The sequence below is a fragment of the Pteronotus mesoamericanus genome, unplaced genomic scaffold, assembly GCF_021234165.1.
Source record: "Pteronotus mesoamericanus isolate MK-2021 breed Mesoamerican mustached bat unplaced genomic scaffold, CSHL_Meso_final contig_1, whole genome shotgun sequence".
Classification (NCBI taxonomy): domain Eukaryota; kingdom Metazoa; phylum Chordata; class Mammalia; order Chiroptera; family Mormoopidae; genus Pteronotus; species Pteronotus mesoamericanus.
Window position 1 is genome coordinate 4,064,761 of NW_026554998.1, and position 22,435 is coordinate 4,087,195.

The 22,435-nt window shown below is 63.3% G+C and overlaps 1 protein-coding gene across 3 annotated transcripts in view; it reads left to right on the forward strand.

The window, feature by feature from the left end:
• Positions 1–22,435, forward strand: part of MAD1L1 (mitotic arrest deficient 1 like 1) — a 186,015-nt gene that overhangs the window by 134,966 nt on the left and 28,614 nt on the right. For all 3 annotated transcript variants that reach the window (XM_054565423.1, XM_054565497.1, XM_054565573.1), the window contains one exon: positions 5,542–5,746. In XM_054565423.1, coding sequence (XP_054421398.1) covers positions 5,542–5,746 — 205 coding nt within the window. The remainder of the gene's footprint in view (positions 1–5,541; positions 5,747–22,435) is intronic.

Below are 22,435 nucleotides of genomic sequence, written 5' to 3' on the forward strand. Positions count from 1 at the left end.
GTCAGCCTGGGCGTCTCAGACCATGGCTGTGATGCCGCTTGTTATTTGTACATGGTCCTTGCAAAGCCTTTAGACAAAAAAGTTAGGTACACAACGTTTTGCAGACCTAGAATCTGGACATGCTAAATAACACGGTCACTTCAGGTAGGGGTCTTTCCGTCCCCACAGCGGCGCCCCAGGACTGCGCTGCCGGCCCTGCCCCTCCCATGCGGCAGCCGCCGGGACAGGGCCGCACTGTGTGGGTGCTGCTCTGACGTGGAGCGCAGTGAAGGGCGAGGCAGCCGGGCCCCGAGTTTTAAGAGCTCGTGCCCTGTGAGGAGGGACAGAAATGGACTCTTACTATAGACGGCGATTCCACCAGCGGAGGACACGAGAGGAAGGATGCTGGCTGTGGTGGACTTAGGAGCAGCCACCTGAGGCCCTGGAGGGACCACATGCTCCCGGTCTGTCCCCCCGCCCGGCCCAGCGGGGACAGGAGACCTCAGCCTTCCAGACCCCGCAGCGCTCTCCACAGCAGGTTCCAGAACAGTCCCTTGCCAGCTGACCCTGCCAGCTCTCGCCGGCCCAGGCAGGGCGGGTTCAGGCCGCCGGCTCTTCCTTGCGCTCTGCAGCAGAGAGGTCCTGGCAGCCTCGGCTGCCTGCCCGCCCGGCCTAAGGGGACGTGTCTCGCCGGCTTGGCCGGCCCAGTGACGTTGCTGTGGAACGACAGCTTGGGGCAGCAACAGTGGTCTCTTGTCAGGCCGCTGCTCAGGACAAGCACATGCAGATGAACGCGTGTCACTCCCCGCCCCGCAGCAACACAGCCCGACGGCCTAGGCGGTGGCTGGTGTCCTGTGGGCTCTCAAGGGTGCCCGGCCCTGATGGGAGGGAGGTCGGGGCAGGCCACATGCTGGCAGGCGCAGCGGGCGGGTGAGAAGCTCGGGCGGCCGAGCTGGGGGTCCCCACACTCACCAGCGGCCACTTGCCCCCGCTCACCACCTCCACCGTCCCCCACCCTGAGTTTTGCCAGCGCAGGCAGCTCCCTGGCGGCAGCAGGTGGGCCGCACAGGCCCAGGGCCTGGGGGAGGGCGGAGGCAGGAGCACAGGGCGGGCTGGGCCGTCGGAGCCGGTCCTCAGCCCGAGTGGCCACCAGCCAGCCACGCTGACAGTGAGGGCCGCCTTCCCTCCCCCCGCGGCTGCCCCCGCCTCGCGGCAGACCGCCTTCTGAAGGGCGACCGCCGCAGCTGTGACTGGCCGCGCCGACTCTCCTGCCGGCTCTTAGAGCCCGAGGTCGGGGGCTTGACTGGGAGTGTGCAGGCCAGCGAGGCGGCCTCACCTGCCATGGGAGGCAACAGCGGACGGACGGGGGACAGGCTGTGCGGCGGGCTCTGCAGGCGCCTGTGCGGTGAGGTCGTCGCCTGGGCTCAGAGGTCCAGTGAGCGGCCCCGTCGCACAGCACAGCTCATGGCCGCGGAGCCGGGCCCGGCGCCCGCTGCAGGACGGGAGCGGCTGCCTGGTGGGGACCCTGCGGGCCTGAGCAGAAATCACCCGGTTGTCTCTGCTGTGCCCTCCCACGGTAGAAGCACCCCTGCTGCCCAGCCCCTGGGCGTCGCAGTCTTCTGTCCTCCGGTCGCTTCAGCTGCCACTGGGGCGCCGGAAGCTGCAGGGGCTCAGCAGGAGGCGGAGGAAGGCGCAGCAGCGCCCTCAGCACCAGGGCACGGAGCAGAGCAGGGGGCAGTCCTAGCAGTTCCTTTGGGCCTGGCGTGTGCTCACGGCTCCGGAGCAGGGAGTGTCCCCGCACGCCCACCGAGCCCCAGTGCGACAGCCAGGCAAGCTCACTCCGGCCTGCGAGGCGTGTGGGGCGGGGCCGGCGCCCAACGGACCCGCCCAAGGTTCCGTAGTGGCTGAACACAGGCCAGCGCCCGGGCCTGCACAGAGGCAGGCCTCCAGGATGGGCCGCTCTGCCAGGGGACAAGGCCACCACTGCACGGGCGTGGGAGGGCTGCACAGCCCCACCCAGGAGGCCCAGCTGGGCCTGCCCCGGACCCGGGCGCATGCCCGGAGGGCCTACTCGCCCGCCCCACCTCCCTTGGCCCTTGGCTGTGCTTTCTTCAGCCCTGAGAGAGATCGATTCGGGTTTGAGGCTGGTTCACTTATACATATGCATGAGGATGGGCGGTTACTTAACTGTGCTTTTTAATTCTCTTCCCGTCTCGGCCCTTCCAGCAGGGCCTTTCAGTATGCGCAGCGGGCCCGGGGGCAGGCGGCCACCCCTGGGCCACAGCCAGGGCCGTGCCTCCTCCGCCTGGCCTGGGGACGGCCCTGGGCACTGCAGCAGGTCCAGCCACAGGCCCCACAGGGGGTGTGAGGAGTGGTCCTCTGTCCACATGTTTTGAGCGCAGAACCTGGGAGCTCCTTACAGACCAGGGGTGCCAGTTTCTGTCTTGCGCGGGCGGGGAGCTGAGACTCAGTGACCCAAGGAGGCTTTAGGGCACCAGCAAGTCAGAGGCAGGACGCAGACCAACAGGGGTGACGCGGGTGCTGCCCACTGCCCACCTGCGTCCACAGACTCGGGACAGTTGCCCGGCAGCCCTGGATGCAGAGGGACACAGCCCTCACCCCAGGGTTGCACAGAAGCTGAGCAAGGAAAGATCCATGCCGCGGGAGTGGGGGCGGGGAGCCCTCCCGGCCGGCCCGGCCTGCCCTGCCCGCCCAGCTGTGCTGGCGCTCGCAGGCGGGCCTCGCCCTCTCTGGACTCGAGGCAGCACCCCCACCGCTGTCTCCTCGGAACCTCGCTGCCTGGGCCCTGGGCCCCGGGCCCCTGGCGCCCCACAGGCGCCGCCTGGTGTTTCCCTGCTGCGCCCGCCCAGGGGTCCTTCGGTGAGCGGCGCTCGCTCGCCAGCGGGCACGGGCTGGAGCCTCGGCCGGGAGACGCTCGCGTTCGGTCAGTCCTTGCACCCGCACGTCGGGGCGGAGTTGGGACTTTTCCTTTGATTCCTGTCGGCCTCTCATCAGTTTCCTCAGCTGTGGATAAAACAAGGCAGCCAATTTTTAGCAGATCAGCCATTTCCCCTTCTTCTTCTCAGCTGTCGTCACAGCAGAGCTCAGCAGAGTCCCCACCTCTTCTGCACCAGTGGCCGCGACCCGTCCTTCAGTGACTCCGGGGGGCGGTGGGTGGAATGCAGTCTGTGCCCGGCCTGTCTCTTCCGTAGCTTCCCCCAGGGGTTTGCGTCAGTTACCTGGTACTTTGTTACAAAAACCCTAAAACGTAGTGGCTTGAAACAACAGCACTCTGCCTCCCACTGGCAGGCAGGTGACTCTCCCTCCCTCCCGGCTGTGTTCATGCCGATCTCAGCAGGCGGGCCTGCTGGGCTGGACCCCTTGGGTGGCCGCAGAAGGCGGCCTCTCTGGGTGGTCTGATCCCGGGAGGCCCCGTCCACCTGTCCCCACGCAGGCTCGCGCGCGCCTCCCGCCACAGGAGGCACCGGACGTACTGGGGCCCAGGCCTCCTACACGCCGTGCAGACGCAGAGACGGTGGGGGTGTCACCGGCAGGCGTCTGGGGGCGGTAGACACGACGTGGCCTCCCCAAACTCCGCGGGTGCAGCGGTGCGGGCAGGAACTTTCCGTCATGGCTGCTCGTGTGGGCAGGGGGCTCGGCCTCAGCTCGCGTTTGCAGCTGGCAGGGCGGCCTCAGCTCTGCATGCTCAGGAGCAGAGCAGGCAGGGGGCGGGCTGTGCCCGTGGGAGCACCTCGGTCGTGTCCGGGGTTGGTGCTGGAGTGAGGCGCCGCGTGAGCTGCGAATCCTGGGGCAGGAGCAGAGCCGGACTGGAGCGTGGTGCTGGCGGATTCAGCCTTGGGAGCACTCTTCTGTTTGAACGTAAAATGGAGAGCAGCAAGGTGGACTCACAGTCCCGGAACTGATCTGCCACAGGCTGCGCTCACGGGGCATGGGATGCCCTCACGGCCTGACTGCAGGGCTGGCCGGATCGTGGAGTCCCCTCTCCCAGACCCGGGGCCCGCAGACTGGGTGATGCCACTTGCTCCCGCCAGCAGTGTTTGGGGGCAGTCTGGAGACTTGGCTGATGGCTGTGCTTGGCCACCCTGCGCCCCATCCTGTGCCCAACCTGTGGTTCGGGAGGGGAAGCCCTCCCGCCACCCCCCGCCACCCCCCGCCGCATCCAAGCCAGGCTCCTGCCTCCGCGGCCTTCTCGTCCTGGTCTTCACGGCGGGGTCAGGCTCGGCGCCGCAGCGCCGCATGGGACAGGCGGAGCGCGCAGAGGCTGATTCTGCCGTGGCTCCTGTGTTGCTCGGCAGGAGCGTCCCTGCTGAGAAGCCTCAGCAGGTCTTCTCCCTCATCCCTCGCTTCTCCACCCAGAGCCCTTGTGCCCCAGCCGCTGCTCAGGGCCAACGAGGGGCCAGGGCGACACTGCCCTGACCCCGTGGGGGTGGGACAGCGTCTCTAACTTGAGGCGCGCTCGGCCTCCGTGGGGCAGTGGACAGGTCTGCAGGGAATGCCGGTAACATGCGGCGGTGCCCGGGTAGGGCCCCGGGCAGCCGGCAGCAGGGAGGCGGTCAGCTCAGTGAGGCGCACAGGCTGGGAGCTGGTGGCATCAGGCCGCGTGAGGCCCGGGAGCCTGCGGGGCAGGGCGGGCCTGCTGGTCGTTGGGGGCAGAGGGCCAGGCCCGGACCGGGGAATGTGTCCTGAGCATACGGGCACCTGGGTCCGGGCCGGCGTGCGCAGTGCTGTGTCGTTGGGAGCTGTGCCCTCCGAGTGACGTGGGGCGGGTCCCTCCCCAGTCCCACAACCCCAGCTAATCCGGGCGAGAGCACCGGACAGAGCCCAGGAGAGGGACGTCCTCCAAAGCACCTGAGCATAAGTCCTTCACAGTCAAGGTCGTCTGCAATGAGGGAAGCCTCAGAAACTGTCCCAGCCCGAGGAGCTCGAAGAGGCTGGACTCAAAGTCACGTGGGATCCCAGAACAGACCAAGGGCGTTGGGGAGAAGGAACACAACGTGAAGACACGCGTCAGCACTGGTTTGAGTGGTGCCAAGCTGCCAGAGCGCTGCGCCCGTCACTGAGGGGCCTGCGTGGGGGGCAGGGTCTTCTTTCTTCTGTGGCTGGTTGTATTTTTAATCCGTGGGCCCTCATCTTAAAAGACTGTGGGCTGAGGCGGAGGGAGGCCTGCCAGGGGCAGCCTTGCAGGCTGTCAGGGGCCCTGGTCATTAGACCCTTTGCCGGTAGGATGTTTCCATCGCAGCGTTGTCACACCTGGTAGTTAGAACTAGGAGAGGGGACTCGTGTGCCAAGGATCTACAGTGTCGCAACGGTGTGTTGGGGGGGCCTGGTCGTCGCCGTTCCCTGCAGGTGTGCGACGGCGCCCTGGCTCAGGGACGGGACCCACACGTGGCCGGAGGCGGCTGGGGGTCGGGCTGCGCCGGAGCCGCCCCCGAGGGCCCTGGCTCGCGCTCCGCGTTGGTCCCCCAAGAGCGCCCCTGCTTCTCGCCGTCGGCCTCCTCCGCCCTGGCGCTGAGCCCCCCGCCCCCGCCCTGTGCCCTGCAGGGCGACTACGACCAGAGCAAGACCAAGGTGCTGCACCTGAGCATGAACCCGGCCAGCGAGGCGCGGCAGGGCCTCCGCCAGGACCAGGCCCGGCTACGGGAGGAGTGTGAGCGGCTGCGGAAGCTGGTGAGCGCCCTGGAGCGAGGCGGCCCCGTGCCAGCCGACCTGGAGGCCTCGTGTCTGCCCTCGTCCAAGGAGGTGACAGGTAGGACCCTCCCCATCCTCGGTAGCCAGTGGGACGGCTCGGGCGTCCGTCTGTTCGTCTGTCCACCCAGTGCCGGCGCCAGGCCACGGGAGGGGCTGGGCAGCAGGAAGGACCTCAGGCCGCAGAGGAGAAGCCACTGGCCACACACAGTCTTCTGAGACCCCAGAAACCATCTGTTGGTTTATCCGGGCCCATTAATCATGAGTGACCAAGAACTCCGCAGAAACAGGCCCTTTCACGGGCCTGAGCACTCGGCACAGGCCTCGGGGCCTTGGCGCAGAGGCCCAGCAGCCGCCACCCGCTGCGTCGCGCTCTCTGATGAGGCAGGCAGTGGCCCCCGGACCCAGCACTCGCCGCCCCCGGGAAGGGGAAGGCCTCACAGCCGCCAAGCCCTGCCCTCAGAACATCACTCAGAATGTGCAGGGGGCGTCCATTGGCGCAAAGGAGGGGGTCCTTGGGGTCCCTATTTTTCAGAGTCACTGTACCCAATGTGTCCTACAGGAACCTGGTGCAAGAGGGGTGCCTGCAGCCTCTCCGCGGGAGGGTGCCAGGGCGCTGCCTGCTTGGGGCTCAGGGCAGCCCGTGAGGAGGGTCCCCGCAGCCGTGCCCCCGCAGGGAGCATGTGGGGACAGCCAGGCCCCATGTAGAAGGCCCTGGGCACCCGGGTAGGCAGGGAGTCGTGCCTGCCTGCATTGCGCGCTGGTCGCTGGTGCGGGCCGAGCGTGGCGACACAGTGCTGGCTGCTGGGAGGCCGCTTGTTTGCTCGTGCCTGCCAGGCTCCGAGTTGTCAGCAGAGTGGCCTTCCCCTGGGGCTCCATGTCTGTCTCCGGGGCTGTGACCTGTGATACCCATGCAATTGTAGAAGCCTGCGCACTTGTGGCCTTTGACCAGAGTTCCTGGGAGCCAGGCATGTCCCGGAGAGCAGGACTGCAGGGCCTGCTGACGGCCAGCAGGTGCCTCTCCCAGTCCACCCAGTCCACCCTCCTCGCCAGCCCTCGAAGGCCCCGCCAGACCCGCAGGCGCCGACAGCTGCTGCCTGGAGCCGCAGGGCTTGCTGTGGCTTAGCCCCGGGCTGAGGGGCACGGGTGATGTGGGAGCCGGCACAGGGGACCACGTGAAAACGGGGCCAGTTCCCCCGCAGGGACACGATGGCCCCGCCGGTCCCCGTCGCTGTGCACAGGGCGTGGGGCAGGCGTGGGGGTGGAGACGGCGGGTGCCGCCCAGGGTGCCGCCCCGAGGGCGGCGGCTGCGCTGGGCAGGGTCGTGGTGCGTCCAGGTTCGGCACCGGCAGGCGGGCGGCGCGGGGCGGCGGGGGCGGGGGCGGGGGGGCAGCCACCGCCCTCCCCTGCTTCTGCCTGCATTCAAGGTCAGGCAGGAAAGCTCAGCAGGAGGGTTTTCTGGATCTTTTGCTAAACCTTCCTAACTGAGGGTTTGGCCCCCACATTGACAGGAGCCTGAAACCTCACCCTCCACCGCTGCCTCATGCCTCGGACAGGCTGGGCCACAGGTTATTGACAGTGGCTCGATGAGGCAGTGCCTTGACAGTGACGTAATTTAATCCTGTCACAGCGACACTTCGCAGGCGATCCAACGTGCCCAGCGGGGGCCTCGGACAGGGGCCGGCAGCCTTGCTGCAGCAGGCGCTCCCGGGCTGGCACGCCCTCGGCGGGAGGTTCCCGCCCTGGGTCAGACGCGCCGGCGCTGAGGCTCCCTGCGGCCCGTGCCCGGTGCCCGGTGGCACAGGCAGGCCGTGCTGGGCAGTGTGCGCTCCAGCTGCCTGGGGTTCAGGGTAGGCGTCCCAGTCCCATGGGGCTGGGCTCAGCGCAGGAGCTGGGCCCGGGGACTCTGAGCCTTTGGGGGCAGGCGAAGTGCCCTCCTGCCCCTCTCAAGCCTACAGGAAGGAGCAGCCCTGCCCTGCGCTCGGAGGCACCTCTCAGGGCGGGGAAGCCTCCCGAGGGCCTGCGGGGCGGTGGGCAGGGGGGCTGAGGCCGGGCTGCTGGCCGCCTCCAGCCGTCCTCGGCACCCTGCTCCCGTGAGTTGTCCCTGCTTCCCGATGGCACTGGGAGTCTGGACCCCGAGCTCAAGTGGCCTGGGCACTAGCGCCTTCCCTGTAGGGAAGGGAAAAGTAATTTCAGAAGCTCAAAGATGGCGACAGCCAGGGGTCTCAGACTGGGTGGGTACCTACGGTCAGCAGCCTGGGGCCAGACAGCACCGCTCGGTGCACATGTGGGCTGGACTTGAAACAGTGCATAGGCTTCGAACCTGAGCCCACGGAAGGCAGGTCAGACACACCCAGGTACACCGCTGCCAAATGCTGAGCACCCTAGACGGGAAGGCGGGGCAGGGTCCTGTGCCAGCGTGCTGGCGGTCACCGCCCAGGGAGGGGCTGCCGGTCGTGCGGTGAAAGTTCATTCAGCTCTGCACTGAGCGGACACATTGCACATTGCGCTGCGCGCATGGCGCTCGGGCGCCAGCCGGGCGGCTCCGCTTGTGTCTCGTCACTCCAGTGTGTGCAGGGGGGTCTTCCTGACGTTTCAAGGTGCTGGCCGCCTTCTGCTGCCCTCGGCCTTCCTGCGTCCTCCAGGGCAGCACACGTGCCAGTGCCTGTCCAGGCCCTGACTGGGCGCGCTCTTCCGTGCCGGTGCGCCGGGGTGCCGGGCTTTCCTCCTGGAGCCAGTGCTTGGAGCCCGGCCTGCCCGAGGCCGGGGTCCTTTTATTAGTATTTCCTACTAGCACGTGGTCCCCGATCTTTTTGGCACCGAGGGTGGGGCGGCGGGGTGTTGGGACAGGCAAGCTTTGTACAGGTTTGAGGACCCCTGTAATAAAAGTTTATTAGTTTTACATTTACATCTGTAATCCACTCATTTAATTTTTGCATACAACGTGAGATTTTTGTTGAGGTACCTTTTTCCTCTTTTTTTCTTTCTTTCTGGGTTTTTCAGAGGAGTGTCCAATGGTTCCAACGTCATTTGTTGGAAACACTCGCACTTCCATTAGTTAACTCACGTCAACCAACCAGTCAGTGAGGTCTGTTTCCGCACCTGCTCTTGGCTCCGTTGAGCCAAGCGCCTGCTCCTTCGCTGACGCACACAGCTGTGTCCTGTGGCTTCATGGGAAGTCTGCAGATCAATCATATAATGCTTCCACCTTTATGCTTCCTTCTCAGACTTGTCTTGGCAGTTCCTGTTCTACTGTCTTCCATACAAATTTTAGAATCTAGCTGATCTATGTCTACAAGACCCTGCTGAGGCCTTTATAGGAATTCCATGAAATCTCTAGATGAACTTGAGGAGAGTCCATGCCTCGAATGGGCTGAGCCTTCCAGTCCAAAACACAGTCTTCGCCACCATTGACTCAGGTTTTCCTTTCTTTTATCAGCGTTTTGTGATTTGCAGCACACACATCCCCATGTTTTGTTAGAGACGTACGTGTTTCATTGCTTCTTCATTTTTACTTTTGGAATTATTTAAGGTTTTGCTCTCACTGCTTCCGTTAGTGTTTGCTCAGCTATAGAACATGGTGGTGTGTTGCCTCATGCCCCGTGACCTTGCTGCACTCGCTGTGCGTCCTGGCGACCTCTGCGGTTGGGTTTTATCCGCGGTAATCCTGGCATCTGCGAATAAGGACCGTTCTAGGCGTTCTTCTAAACCCACGCCTTGTGTTTCATACTCCTGCCGTCCTGTCTTGTCCGGGGCTCCGGGGCCAGGCTCCGCAGGGCGGGTGAGAGCGGCCTCGTGGCTGCCCCTGACCTCAGGCGACCGCGCGCCGCCCTCGCTGTGCGGGGTGCTGGCCGCTGTAGATGATTTGCGGGTGTGCCTTCATCACGGTCAGGAAGTTCCCTTCTCTTCTGTTTGGGGAACGTTTGGATCGTGAAAGCTGGATTTGGTCAGATGCTTTCCCTGCATCAACTGACGTGATCCATAATTTTCCTTTCTTAGACTCAGGGTAGTGGGTTGTTTGTGAGAATTTTCAGTATTGAGCCAGCTTTGCATTCCTGGATTAAAGTCCCCGTGACTTGGGGACATTTGTCTTTTTGTGTGTGGCTGGATCTCACGTGCTGACGAGAGTCAGTACTGTCTGTCTGTGCTCGCCGCGGTCTGTAGTTGCCTTGTCCTGCCCTGGTCTGATTCAAGGGGAGCGTAACGAGTGGAGTCAGTGGGAAAGTGTTCCTCCTGCTTCAGGAGGAGGTTGGCGTAGTTGGATTTGTTTCTTCTCTAAATAGTCTGTGGAATTCCCTAGGGAAACCCACTGGGCCTGCCAACAAGGGCTGCGGGAGACTTTTAGTAACTGGCCGGTGCAGTGGGCTGGAAGCGGGTGTTCCCCCGCACTCACGCGTGCAAACCTAACCCCCAGGGAAGCGGGTGAGGAGACGGGGCCTTTGGGAGGGGATGGGCCGTGCGGCAGAGCCCTACCCGTGGGATCCACAGCCTTTGGACGGGGGCCCGCAGAGCACCCTTGCCCTTCAGCCATGTGAGGACACGGCTGTGTACCAGGAAGACGGTCCTCCCCGGACACGTACACTGTTGGCTCCTTGGTCTTGTCTTCCAGCCACCAGAACGGTGGGAAATAAATGTCTGTTGTTCGTAAGCCACCCAGTCTGAGGTATTTTGTCGCAATAGCCCGACTGGGCTAAGAAAACAGGAATATCGACTTATCTTTTATCTTGGGTGAATCCTGGTAGTTTGTATGTTTTTGAGGAATTGGTCCTTTATGCTTAAATTGTTAAATGTGTGGGATAGACTTACTTGTACTATTCTTGTATTCATTTTATAGTCTCTTCTGAGCCTATCAATACCCTTTTTTTCTTCCTGATTTTGGCAGTTTGTGTCTTTGCTTTTTTTTTTATTTTTTATTTTTTTTGTCCGCTTTGTTGAAGATTTATCTATTTCAGCAGTCTTTTCCAAGACCTACCTTTTGGTCTCATTGCTTTTTCAGTATTGCCATTCTGTTTTCAATTTTACTGATGTTTGCTCTTTTTCTTGTTATTTCCTTTCTTCTCCTTGCTTTGGCTTTACCTTGATCATTTTCTAGTTTCTTAGGTGGGAGGATAGATGGCTGAGTGTGAGATCTGCTTTGTTTTCTGATGTAAGTGTGCCGTGCTATAAATTCCCACCTGGGTGCTACTTTAGCTGCATCCCACAAATGTAGATGCGTTTTATTTTCATTTTTGTTCACCTCAGAAAGTTTTGAGATTACCTCTGTGAAATACACATTATTTAAACATGTGTTTCTAATTTTCAAGTGTTTGTGGATTTTCCAGGTAGCTTCTTGTTACTGATTTCTCATGAATTCTATTATATTCAAAGAACCTACTTTCTGTAATTTTGGTCTCTTCACGTTTATGGCCAAGGCCACGAGTGCCCATAGGGAGCGCTCCATGTGCCCCTGCTAGGAACGTGCATTCTGTAGGGGTGTTTTAGACCTTTTATTTTCATGTAATTTTTAATACATTTGGATTTAGGCCTACTATTAGGCTAGTTTTGTGTGCCCTGTTTGTATTTAATTTCCGCTTTCCCTTTTCAAAAACTATTTTCAGATTATTCAAACCTTTTTTGGTATTGCACTTTGAATTCTCTTGTTTTTTATTATATCTCTTTAGATACTTTTTAAAGAGTCTTCTCTAGGGATTACAGTGTGCATACTTGACTTTTCAGAGTGCATTTGTAATTAATATTCTACTGGTTCGACCGATAAGATCTTATCATGACGCAGGTTCCTTGCCACACCCCACCCCACGTAGCAGGACAGAGGTCTTGAAAATCCCGCCATAGAAGCGTCACGCGTACTTCTGACTGTGCACGTGCTTGAAGGAGCAGGAGAGGACAAGCCGGGCAGTGGCTCTCACCGGGACAGGTAGACGCCCACCGCCCCGCGGAGCCTCGGGGAGGGCCCCCCGCCGCCGCCCCGCCCCCTTCCAGTCGGCCTTCTGTCTCTGGCAGCGCCGTCCGCTTGCCCTCATCCCTGAAGGGCCTCCTCGCCGGGCCTGGGGTTCTGGGTCAGCAGGTCTTTTCTTGCGACACTTTCAAACCGATGTAGTTCCTGCACCGTCCGCCCCTGTGGTTGCTGAGGAGTCGGCCACGCGTGGTCATTCATGTGATTTCCCTCTGAGGGAAGGGCCGCGGTTGTGGAAAACTGCACTGTAAGTGCGTCGTGGAGGGGACAGAGCGCGGCTCAGACACGCGCAACGTGGTCTCTGTGGGTGTGGCTGAGGTGCGTGACTGCAGCTGTGGCGAGGGGCGGGGCCTATGCGGGGTCCCCCGCCTCCAGGGCGAGCGCCCCTCCTCTGCCCTCTGCGAGACAGGGACCCACAGGGACAAGCTAAGCGCACGCTGTGCGGTCGCTCTCTTCTCAGAGCATCAGAAAGCCGCGCGTCTCGGTCACCCCAGGCTTGGGGCCTCTTGGCTGTGGTTTCCTAACAGGTTTGCTTCCCTGGTTCTTCCTGTGTGGCTGATGGTGGTGGTGTTCTGGCGACTGCGGCGGTCGCGCCGTGAGCTTGCGGGTCTGTCTGAAATTGCATGGAGAAGGCTCATCCATGGGCCGGCCCATCTCGGCCAGCAGTCCCCGCCGCCTCCCAAAGGCTGCGCTGCTGCCGTCGGCTGCGTCGAAGCCTTCGCTGCGCTTGGCATCACCCGGTGGGACCGCCCTCGGTGCGCCTGGGTGCCAGGCAGCACCTGGCCCACAGTCCAGTCCCCACAGCCCTTGGCACGCTGTTTGGGGTCAGATGCCCCCACGTGCAGCTGGGAGGGGCGTTTAGGGGTGTGCCCGTCGCTGTGTGGGTGCGTCCCCCAGAATTCCCTCTGCCTGGGCTCTTGACGTTTTCCATGCCCGGAGGACCTCTCACAGACCTCTGGCCAGGAACCCAGGGTTTCCTCACCCTGCTGGCAGTGCCTTCCCCGCAACTGCCCCCGCCTCCCAGGACGCGCCCCGCTCTGCGGCCGCAGCACCGCGGGTCAGAGAGAAGGGTCCTCCCCAGGCTCTGGACACTGGACCAGCCGCACCGCTGGGATTGCCCAGGTGCCAGGACCGAAGAGGATGGAAAAGAGACGAAAGGCGCAATTTCTCCTCATCCTTTCTCGGGCCAGAAGTGAGGGCTTCTCTCGACACTGTGCCCAGGGGTCAGGAGCCTTTGACCCAGGCTGGGTGCTGCCGGAGTCCAAACCAACAACAGCAAATGCAGGGAACAGGCCGCCAGCTGCGAGATTCCCCAGACTTCGCATCTCACAGCTGTTGCCTGATGGGCCCGCACCCGGAAGCCTCCCGCTGGGACTCTGTGGCCTGGACGTCCTCTCTGGTGCGCCCTGCCGGACGCGGGAGGGGCACGACGGGCCAGCTCCGTAGCCGCTTTCCAGAGCTCAAAGGGGGGCTTTGCAGCTCATCGATGAGGCAGATGCTGCCCTGGTTTCACAATCGATGGCAAGACAGCAAAGCCAAGCCTGTAGGGATTATTTTTGTGTTTATCCCAGGAATACCAGCCCGGCTCAGTGATCCAGCCAGCCGCATCGTCCTGATTGAATCAGTGGATGGAGCAAAGGAGTGAAGGAAATTCAGCGCCCACAGAAGCTCTCAGCAAGCTAGGAACAGCAGGCACTTCCTCAGCCCGATGAACAGCACCCACGGACACCTCCGACTGCCTTCGGACCTGTTGAGGAGAGACAGCGCTTTTCCCGGGAGATGAGACGTTCGCTCCCCACCCCCGCCCCTGTTGAACGCACTGGGAGCCCTGGTCAGGCAGCAGGAGAGCAAAGGCACAGGGCGTGGAGAGGAAGGAACGCAGCGGTTCATATAGACGACCGCAAGGCATTGAAACAAAAACTACAGCGTTCGGCATTGATTTTTCTGTGTTGATCTTGAGTCTTGCACCCTTGCTGAACTCACTGTGTATGACATGGGGATGCACGTGTGTGCGTATAGTGTGCATGCATATCACCTGTTACATGCCAGCAGCAGACAAACGGACACGGAAATGAAAAGCATGATAACCTTTCTACTCAGTCTCCCTGGAGTGCAAGTCCTGGACACAGACCGGTGTCCTGGAAGCCACGAGGCACGGAGGCAGGGAGCCCGAGGAGGCGCGGGTCCATGAGGACACACGCGTTCACGGGCCACCGCTTCGGCCCTCGCGCTCACCGCGGTGGGAGCAGGGAGCCCACGTCGGGGCCGGCGACGCTGCAGCTCCGGGCTCCTCGGTCACCTGTGGCCTGCCCCCTTCCTGGTCTGCGGCCGGCTGGCCGCGCGCTCTCTCCAGGGTTAGCCTGCGCCTTCCGCGGAAGACAGGGTTGGATTTACGTTTCCATCTTCTCCCGAGAGGAGCTCGTGGCTCGTTACAGCGGCGTCACTCGGCCCCGTAGCTGCTGGCGGCCCAGTGTCCTCGGACGGGCGAGCGGACAAGCAAGCTGGTGCCCCTCCAGCGGGTTCCCCTCGGCGGCACCATTGCCTGCCTGTGTGCCCAGCTACGGGGGGACCTCTGCGCCCTACTCCTGGAGCGGGGAGCCGGTCCCACGGCTCCACGTTGCCAGGCATCCTGGAAGGGGCCAGAACGCACGCCCGAGGACAGGCCGGCGGTTGCAGGCGCGGGCCGGGGCGCCTCGGCACGCGGCAGAGGCCGGACTGTCCAGGGCGCTGGCGGCGGCTGTCCTCCCTGCCGACCCGTGCAGACTGGGCGCCAAAAACTGCCCGTTTCACTGCATGGTTTTTTAAAATATTAAAAATAGTGCTTTGTTTTAACATGCATTTTTTTCTGACTGTTCCTGAGGAAGAATACTGTGTTTCCTTTCTTCAGAATTGCTCTCTCAGGGCCAGAGGTCCTTTATCTCTTCAGTTTGTGTAGAAGCTTAACTTCCCATTTTTGCCTATGATTTCTCCTTGTAGAAAGCTTTAACATTTTTTGGAAATTAATCCATTAATTCTATTACTTTTAAGCTTAGAAAGTTCTTTAGTGATTTGATTAATAATTCTGTTTTCTTTGGAATTTTTTGGCTTTTTTTAAAAACTATTCAAAGATTTCATCTACTCAGAACTTATTTTGATATTGTGGCACAAGGTCAAATGCAGACCAGCCGTCTCCTGGACCATAAGCAGCCTGCCTGGTACCATTTATCAGCCAAGCCTTTCTGGCCCGGTAATTTATAAAGTGTCCTTATCTTTATTACATTGGATCTGTATTCATGTTTCCTGGGTTTTTAATTTCACTTATCTGTGCTATATTTTTAGTAATTTTAACTGTAAAGTGTTTTAGTATCTGGTAGAGCGTTACTTTTTTTTTAATTGAAAGATTTTCTTACCTGTTTACTGTTCTAAATGAATTTTTAGAATTACTTTGTCAATTTCAAGAAAAGGCCATTAAGGTTTTTTGTCTTCCTTGGTAGGTGCATTTCCTGCTTCGCTCTGTCTGCGCGTCCGGCGAGGGAGGGAGGACGGGCCCTGCGAGGGTGGAGTCCCGGGCACAGGCTCGCCCGGCAGGGCGCTTCTCCGGACGCGTGGGACCGCTGCAGGGGCTTGGTCTGCGAGCCGCCCCCCGCCGCCCCGGGGCCGCCGCCTGCCATAGGGCTCAGGCCCCAGCCACCTTCCCGTCACGTGCTGCCGGGGAGAGGGGGTGGCCTCCTCTTACCTCCAGGGCCAGGGAAAGGGTCCACACTGTCCCCTGCACCGTGAGTCCCCCGGGTCTGCTGCTCCTGCGTTCTCGTGAACTCTTTGGGCTGTTGAGTGAACTTCAGGTCCGGTGGCAGGGCCTGCGGAGCCCGCGGAGCCCGGGCGCAGTGCTGCGGGCCCAGCGGGCAGGCTCCCAGGGCTGTGCTCTGTGGCCCGCTGTGCGGCCCCAGTGCCCTCAGCTCTGACAGCAGACTGATCACCAGGGCCCGTGCGGCGGAGGGGTGGGGGGACGGGGGGTGCGCTCAGATGCAGTCACAGTGGCAGGTGCCCTCTTCATCAGCCCTGGGTCTGGACCCGCCGGGGGCCAGTCTCTCACGCAGACCCTCTGCTGGCGGGGGGCTGCGCCTGACACGGTCCCCGGTGCGGCCCACGCGGGACGGAGGCGTCCGCTGTCGCAGGCAGTCGCAGCCGGAGGAAGGGGCGAGCCAGCCGACAGCGCCCTGCAGGGCACAGTCACTGGTCTTCAGGGGAAGTCACAGGCGGCCCGAGGGTCCAAGGACCTGGACACCTAGTCCCGCTCATCGCCTGCCCCCCGGCAGCCTGGGCAGGGCTCGTACCCTCTGACCTTCTGAGAAATGGGGCCGTCCGCGGAGCCGGGCCCAGCGCGGCCGCTGGGGGAGGCCCCTGTCCCGCTGGCAGGGCGCGTGCGGGGGGGGCGGGGGGCGCGGGGGCGGCCAGAGCTGCTGCGCGTCCTCAGGTCATCGCGGACCGCAGGCGGGAGGGGGCGGCGCTCCTGCGTCTCCGCACCGCCCCAGGCCTGGCGGCCGACCGCCGCGGCCGGCCGAGTCCCTGTGGCTCAGGCAAGGCCAGCAGCGCGAGGCGGGCCCCTGGTGTGTGCGGCCTGGGCGTTGTCCCCGGCGGGCCGCAGGCAGGCAGACCATCCGCCTCGCCGTCCGCCGGGGGAGAGCGCCCCGCCCTCTGGGCGGCTTCCGGGCCGGGCTTTGCTGAAAGCGGGCGCCACTTACCCTCCGTGCGTCCTGGCTGCGCCCTTCCCGCTGTTTGTCTGTCCTCTGCTTCAGGGGGTAAAGGACAGCACCAGCAGCTGGGTGTCTGGCTGGAGCTGTACCCTAATCCCTGGGTTTGCAGGCGGGTGGGACAGGGAGCCCGGTCGGCCGGTCGGCCGCCTGCTGGCCCCTGCTGCTGACCCTGCTCCCTGTGCACAAATGCCCGGGTGGCCCTGCCCCCGTGACTCTCCTCCGCCAGGTCCCAGGCCCACCTCCGCCTTGGCTCTACCTGCAGGGTAGGGCCCGCTCTAGTGTGGGCACTAGCCCACTCTCCACCTCCCTCCCCAGCCTTTCTCTCCACTGCTTCGGGGACAGGGTGGGAGAGAGCCCGTGGCCTGGCCAGGGCTGTCTGCAGGAGAGCCAGCAGCAGGCCGGCAACAGCGTTGGGGAAATGGGGCTGCCTCAGCGCCCCGCCGGCGGCGCAGGGAGCCCCGCGGGCATCTGCCGGTCAGTGGGGTCTCCGCGCTTCTTTCTGTCAGGCTCCTAGCCCCCTCCCGGACCCTCCCCCTGCATGTCTCTGGGGCACCACAGAGTTAGTGTGCTCCAAACTGAACTCCCAAAACAACGAGACACCACCACACGCCTGTCGGAACGACCAGAGCCCGGAGCACGGACGCTGGCAGGGCCGGGGCCTCGGAGCTGCTGGAGCCTCGCTCGCTGCGGGGGCGGGGGCGTTGCAGACACCGCAGCCCCTGTGGAGGGCAGTGTGGTGGTTTCTCATGTAGTGAAACATACTCTGAGCGTAGGATCCAGCTAGTTGAAAACTTACATCCCCGCAGACACCTGCCCACGGATGTTTGCAGCAGCTTTATTCATGGTCGCCAAGACTGGAAGCCGCGGGGTCGTCCGTCCTTCAGCAGGCGACGGACACACAAACGGTGGTCCATGCAGACGGTGGGGGGACACTGCTCAGTGATAGACAAGAAATGAGCTGTCCGCCATGAAAAGACATGGAGAGACCTCGGGTGCCCATCGGGAAGTGACGGAAGCCACTCTGACAAAGCTATGTGCTGCACGATCCCCCCGCTGGGACATTCTGGGAAAGGTGAAACTGTGGGGGCCGTGGAAAGATCGGGGGACCAGGAGTTTCGCGGGTGGGACAGACGGGAGCACAGAGGGTTCTTCAGGCAGTGAGGCCGCCCTGAGCGACCCTGTCGTGGCGGGCACGCGACATCGCTGCACCCCGGCCCAAGCCCACAGGACGCGCCCCGCCCCAGGAGCCTGACGTGGGCGGTGGGCGCCGGTGACGGGCTCGCAGCGCGGGCCCCTCGTCCTGTCGAACGTCCCACTCTGGCGGGGAGGCTGCGCGGGGGCAGGAGGGACGTGGGGGCTCCGCACCTCCCCTCGCGTTTGCTGTGAACCTTAAACTGCTCTCGTCGTCTTTTTTGAAAAACCAAGTAGACTCCCGACTCCCACCTGCGTCAGGTGCGCAGTGGTGTTCAGCAAATACGCAGTGTTTTGCGACCGTCCCCAGTGTGCTCTCAGAACATCTCTGTCGCCCCTGTCCCCACACACAGCCTCCCAGCCGCTGTCTGCCTTGTCCCTGCGGGTGTCTCCTCCGGACACGTCACATGAGGGGGTCACGCAGCGCACGGGCCTTTGCGTCTGCTTTGAGGTTCCCCCATGTTGGAGCGTGTCGGTCTTCATTTGTGTTCCTGGGTGATGGTTCACGGGATACACAGCACTTTGCTGGTGGACCCTCTTTGGCTGTTGTGAGTAGCACCGCTGTGAACATTCGGATGCAAGTCTTTGTGTGGAGCAGGGTTATGCTTCTCTTGGTATGAATGGAATTACCGGGTTGTGTGGCAGATTCACGTTTGAGTTTTTAACAAGCTGCCACGTTGTTTTCCAAAGTGGCGGCACCATCCTGCGTTCACAGCTGACCTGGCTGTGCAGTGGCGTCTTCCTGCGGCCGCCCTTCCCTAGTGCCTGGTGCCACCAAGCAGATCTCCATGCACTTACTTGCCATCCGCTCACCTTCGGTGAACTGTCTGTGAACGCTGCGTGCCTGTTTTTGGAACCAGCTGTTTGTTCTTTGATAAGCAAAGGTGTTTCGTTTTGATGAGGTTTCCTTCTGTGCTCGGTGCTTCGCCTGTCCTGAGAACGCTGTGCTCACCACGGCGTGGCCATGCCCTGGCTCCCCCAGAAGCTTTGGCCTGGGGAGCCCGCGCCACGCGACGCGCTGCCGGCGGCCAGGGTGGCCGGGGCGGCCGGGGCGCTCGCCGGCCTCCAGCCGTTAGAGGCTCGGCCGCTGCCATCGTGCCCAGCGGAAGGCTTTTCCTGTTGACGCTCTTTGCTGATTTTTGAAAATCTGTTTATAGTGCAAGTTTGGGTGCAGACTCTTGTGCCTTGAGGACAGGAGCCCTGCGGCCTCGCGGTCCAGCCCCTGCTGTCCCTCCCCAGCGGGTGGCCGCCCCGCCCCGCTCCCCGCCCTCCGTGGTGCCGGCTGCCTTTCGGAGGACGGCCGTCGTCTTCGGTGCAGCTGTGTCTGTGTCCCCTCATGGGAGGGCAGCTTCCCCTGGGCCTGGGGCTCTGACCTCTGTCCACATCCTCTCAGCCTGGGTGACACAGGCGCATAGCATGCCCCGTCCTGGCCCAGGGTCTGGGCCGCACGCCGCTGCTTCCCACGGTGGGGTGGGCGGGTCTGGAAATCCAGGGGGACAGTGTCAGCTTCCCACGGCTGCTGTGACAAGTCCCCTCCTCCCAGAGGCCCCGGGGGCCCCTCCCTGGCGCGTCGGACTTGCAGAGACGGCCCCGTCCCTTGGCTCGGGGCCCCGTGCTGCGAGCCAGGAGCCAGGCACCTTCGCGCCTGCCGCCCCCCTTGTGGCGACGTCGGGCCCGCCGGGGCCATCCCAGCTGCCCCGAGCTGCTCACGCCTGCAGGCTGCCTGTTGGCAGAGGGAGCAGTCCCACGTCCTGGTCGCCAGGAGCGGGTGCCGCCTCCCCGGTCTGCACTCTGGTCACGTGTCACCCAGCTGGAATAGGAGCTCCCTCCCTCGGACTCTCGCTGGTGGCCGGGACTCAGGCGGGGAGCAGCACGCGGAGCGGCAGGAGGGCCAGGCAGGTGGCCAGGCCCCGGACGCACACAGGCCGCGGCCTGGACAGCACGGGCCCTCCCCTCCCTCACGCGTCCTGCCGTGACATTGGCGGGGGGAGGGCCGTGCACAGGGGGTGCAGCGTCGTCAGGCTGGGCCTCGCGGGGCCGCTGAGAGCTGCGGACGGGGCTGCGTGTGCTGGGACTAGCGAGCGGCTCTAGGATGGAGCCCAGGACACCAGGGCTGCGGTCCGGGCCAGCAAGGGGCCGGGGGCCTTGCTGCAGTTCGTCCCCGACAATGACATGCGGGCGCCCCCGAGAGCGTCCCCATGGCTGGTCCCCCACCCCCCCGGCTCCAGCGTGCGTGCTGCGTCCTTCAGTTTCGTCACTGCTGCCCACCCCGCCCTCCGGGGAGCCTGGCTCCCGGACCCGAGCACCCCTCCGTCCTTCCTCGGCCCCCCCTCCCAGGCCCTTCCCCCATCGGCAGCTGCAGCTGCCGAACCCAATCGGGGTCCTCTTCCCTTCATCCGCTGCGTCTGCAGGAGCCGCTGTGTTTCAGGCCGCGGCTGCCGCGTGCATTCGCAGTTTTAATAGACTGCCTGTCTCAGAGGAGGGAGGGAGAAAGGAGTTAAAACTCTTGTCTTGCAAGAAAAGCAGACAGACTGACTCAAAAACGACTCCGTCAATAAAAGATGAGCTCTGAAAAGGCTTCCTCTTCCAAGAGGGAGTGCTCCTTCCAGGGCGGCAGGCTTCTGGAAGCCATGTCAGAAACGGGCGGTGCTCCCCCGCGCGGCGCGGCCCAGAGCCACGGCCCCCCGGCCCACGCCCGCCCGCGCCCACAGGCGCCTCCCACTGCCCGCTGGGCTCCCAGTCCACCTGCTGGGGCGTGTGAGGAAGGAAGGTACCGCAGACGGGCCCGGCAGCCTGGTCCCAGGCACGTCACAGGGTTTGAGGCGTGGCCAGCCGTTGAGCGCCTCTCCCCTGGCGGCGTGGCTCGGCGGCGGTCGGACCCGCGCCCAGGCCCGCCGATCCTGACTCTGGTCCTCGGTGTCCCGGTCCACGCAGTGGGGATGGAGGTAGTGCCGCATCACAGGGTGGTCGCAAGTTGGGTCACACGTCACTGGACGAGCACCTCCGGATCCTTCCACATGGGCCAGCAGCGGGCAGCGTATGCCAGTCCCTGCTCTCGTGGAAGCAGTGGCCGGTAGCCCAGCAGAAAATTGAGTGAAAATAAGAGAGGTAGTGAGTTCCACGAAGACGCCACTCTGGGGAGCCCGGCGGCGCCCCATGCGCAGGGTCGGGCCCTCAGGCCGTGCTTGCGCTGCCCTGGGGCCTCTGGGGGACCTGTCCCACCTGAAAGCCTGTCTGCTGTGCCTGGCTTCTCTGCTCCTTGGCTGGGCCTGTCCCCACATTTGTCAGAGGCCCAGATGAGGGGCAGGCCGTGGCCTTGTGCTGAGGCTCAGCTGGCCCGTCACTCCCGAAAGGGCCAGCAGGACCGGGAGGCCGACACCCAGTAAGACCCAGGCGTAGCCGTCCCCTGGGGCTCCGGCTGCTCTGTTCTCAGTGGTGGGGGAGGGAGCCTTCCTGGGAATATGATGTCACATCAGCGCCCGCCTGTCAGCCCGGGGCTCTCCCACCCCATAATCGGGTGGGCTGTAATTGCTGGTGTCTTTTCAGATCATTTTTGTGCAAGGTGACAGGCTGTTCGCGGAGTGAGCCGTTAATCACACAGATGCCCCTCTGGAAAGCCGGCACGGAGCTCGCCCAGGCGGCGCCTGCCAGGCAGCTTGGCGGCAAGCACGCACGCTGCTCATCTGCATGTCGTTTCGGGGCGAGTGTCTTCTCTCTGGTGTAAAACGTGCAATTTCCAGCCCTGTGGGGGGCGCGGGCTCGTAACGGAGACTGCGGCTCAGGGGCCTGCAGCGCCAGGCACTTCGGGCCGTGCCGTCCCCGTCGGGGGGGCTCTGGCGCGTGGACGGCGGGCCCACCTGTCGCTGGAGCCGGCAGCTGGGGGCGTGCCCCCGTGCCCTGCGCGCTGCCGGCCGCCTGGGCGGGGCTCCTCCCTGCATTTGGGGTTGGGGCGGAAGGCGGGCTCTGAGGGGCGCCCCGCAGGACGCCCGCGCGTGGCGTCGGGGGACCTCGGGCCGGGACCCAGGCACAGACCGCAGTCACAGGCCTGACGTGCCACCTCCCACAGCTGCTAATAAAATAGCATGAATTCTTGATGCCTAATTATTAAATATTTAAAAATGTAAAACTGAAATAGTTTAGGAGTCACAAGGCATGAATAATTCAACCCTGGAAGTGCGGAAGCGCAGCCCGGCCTTGGGCCCGAGCGGAATCCGCAGCCCCCGCCGCCGGCCTGGAGGCCCGGGAGCGGGCCAGCCACGCGGACATGCAGCCCAGGCAGGCGCCCGGCAGTGCTGCCGCGGGCTCTGCACCCCCGGCGCTTCGTCGGGCATCTAGCCTGTATGAAGGGCAAGGCGCAGCCGGCGCGTGGCCGCCCCGGGCGAGTCCCCTCCCAGCCTTCGCCGGCCCACAGGGACCGCTCAGAATACACTGGTTTCTCGTCCCTGGTGCCCTTCAGGTGTGGGGCCGCGCTCTGCAGGCGGGCCGCGGGAGTTGTCCCTGTGGCATGTCTCTCCTCCAGGCCTTCCCGGCACCAGCCGCACGTTCCCCCGCCTGTCACGGGCACCGTGGCCCCACCCCGCCCGCTGCTGCTTCAGGGCCATTCGTAATAGACAACGGTCCGTCCTCGGGGGCTCAGCCGGCAGCGTGGTGCTGTCACCGGCTCTCGTCCCTGCTTTGTCACTCGACCCCACGTCCAGTCTCAGGGGGGAGTTTCAGGACCTCAGGACGCCACAAGACGCGGCCTGAGAGCGGCGCAGCCTCTGCTGCCTGTGCTGGGAAGACGCGGGTGACCAGTGTCCCGGCTGAGCCACACTGTCACCCAGACGCTCGTGGTCCACGCTAGCTCAGTCCACACTGCCAGCCAGCATGGCCC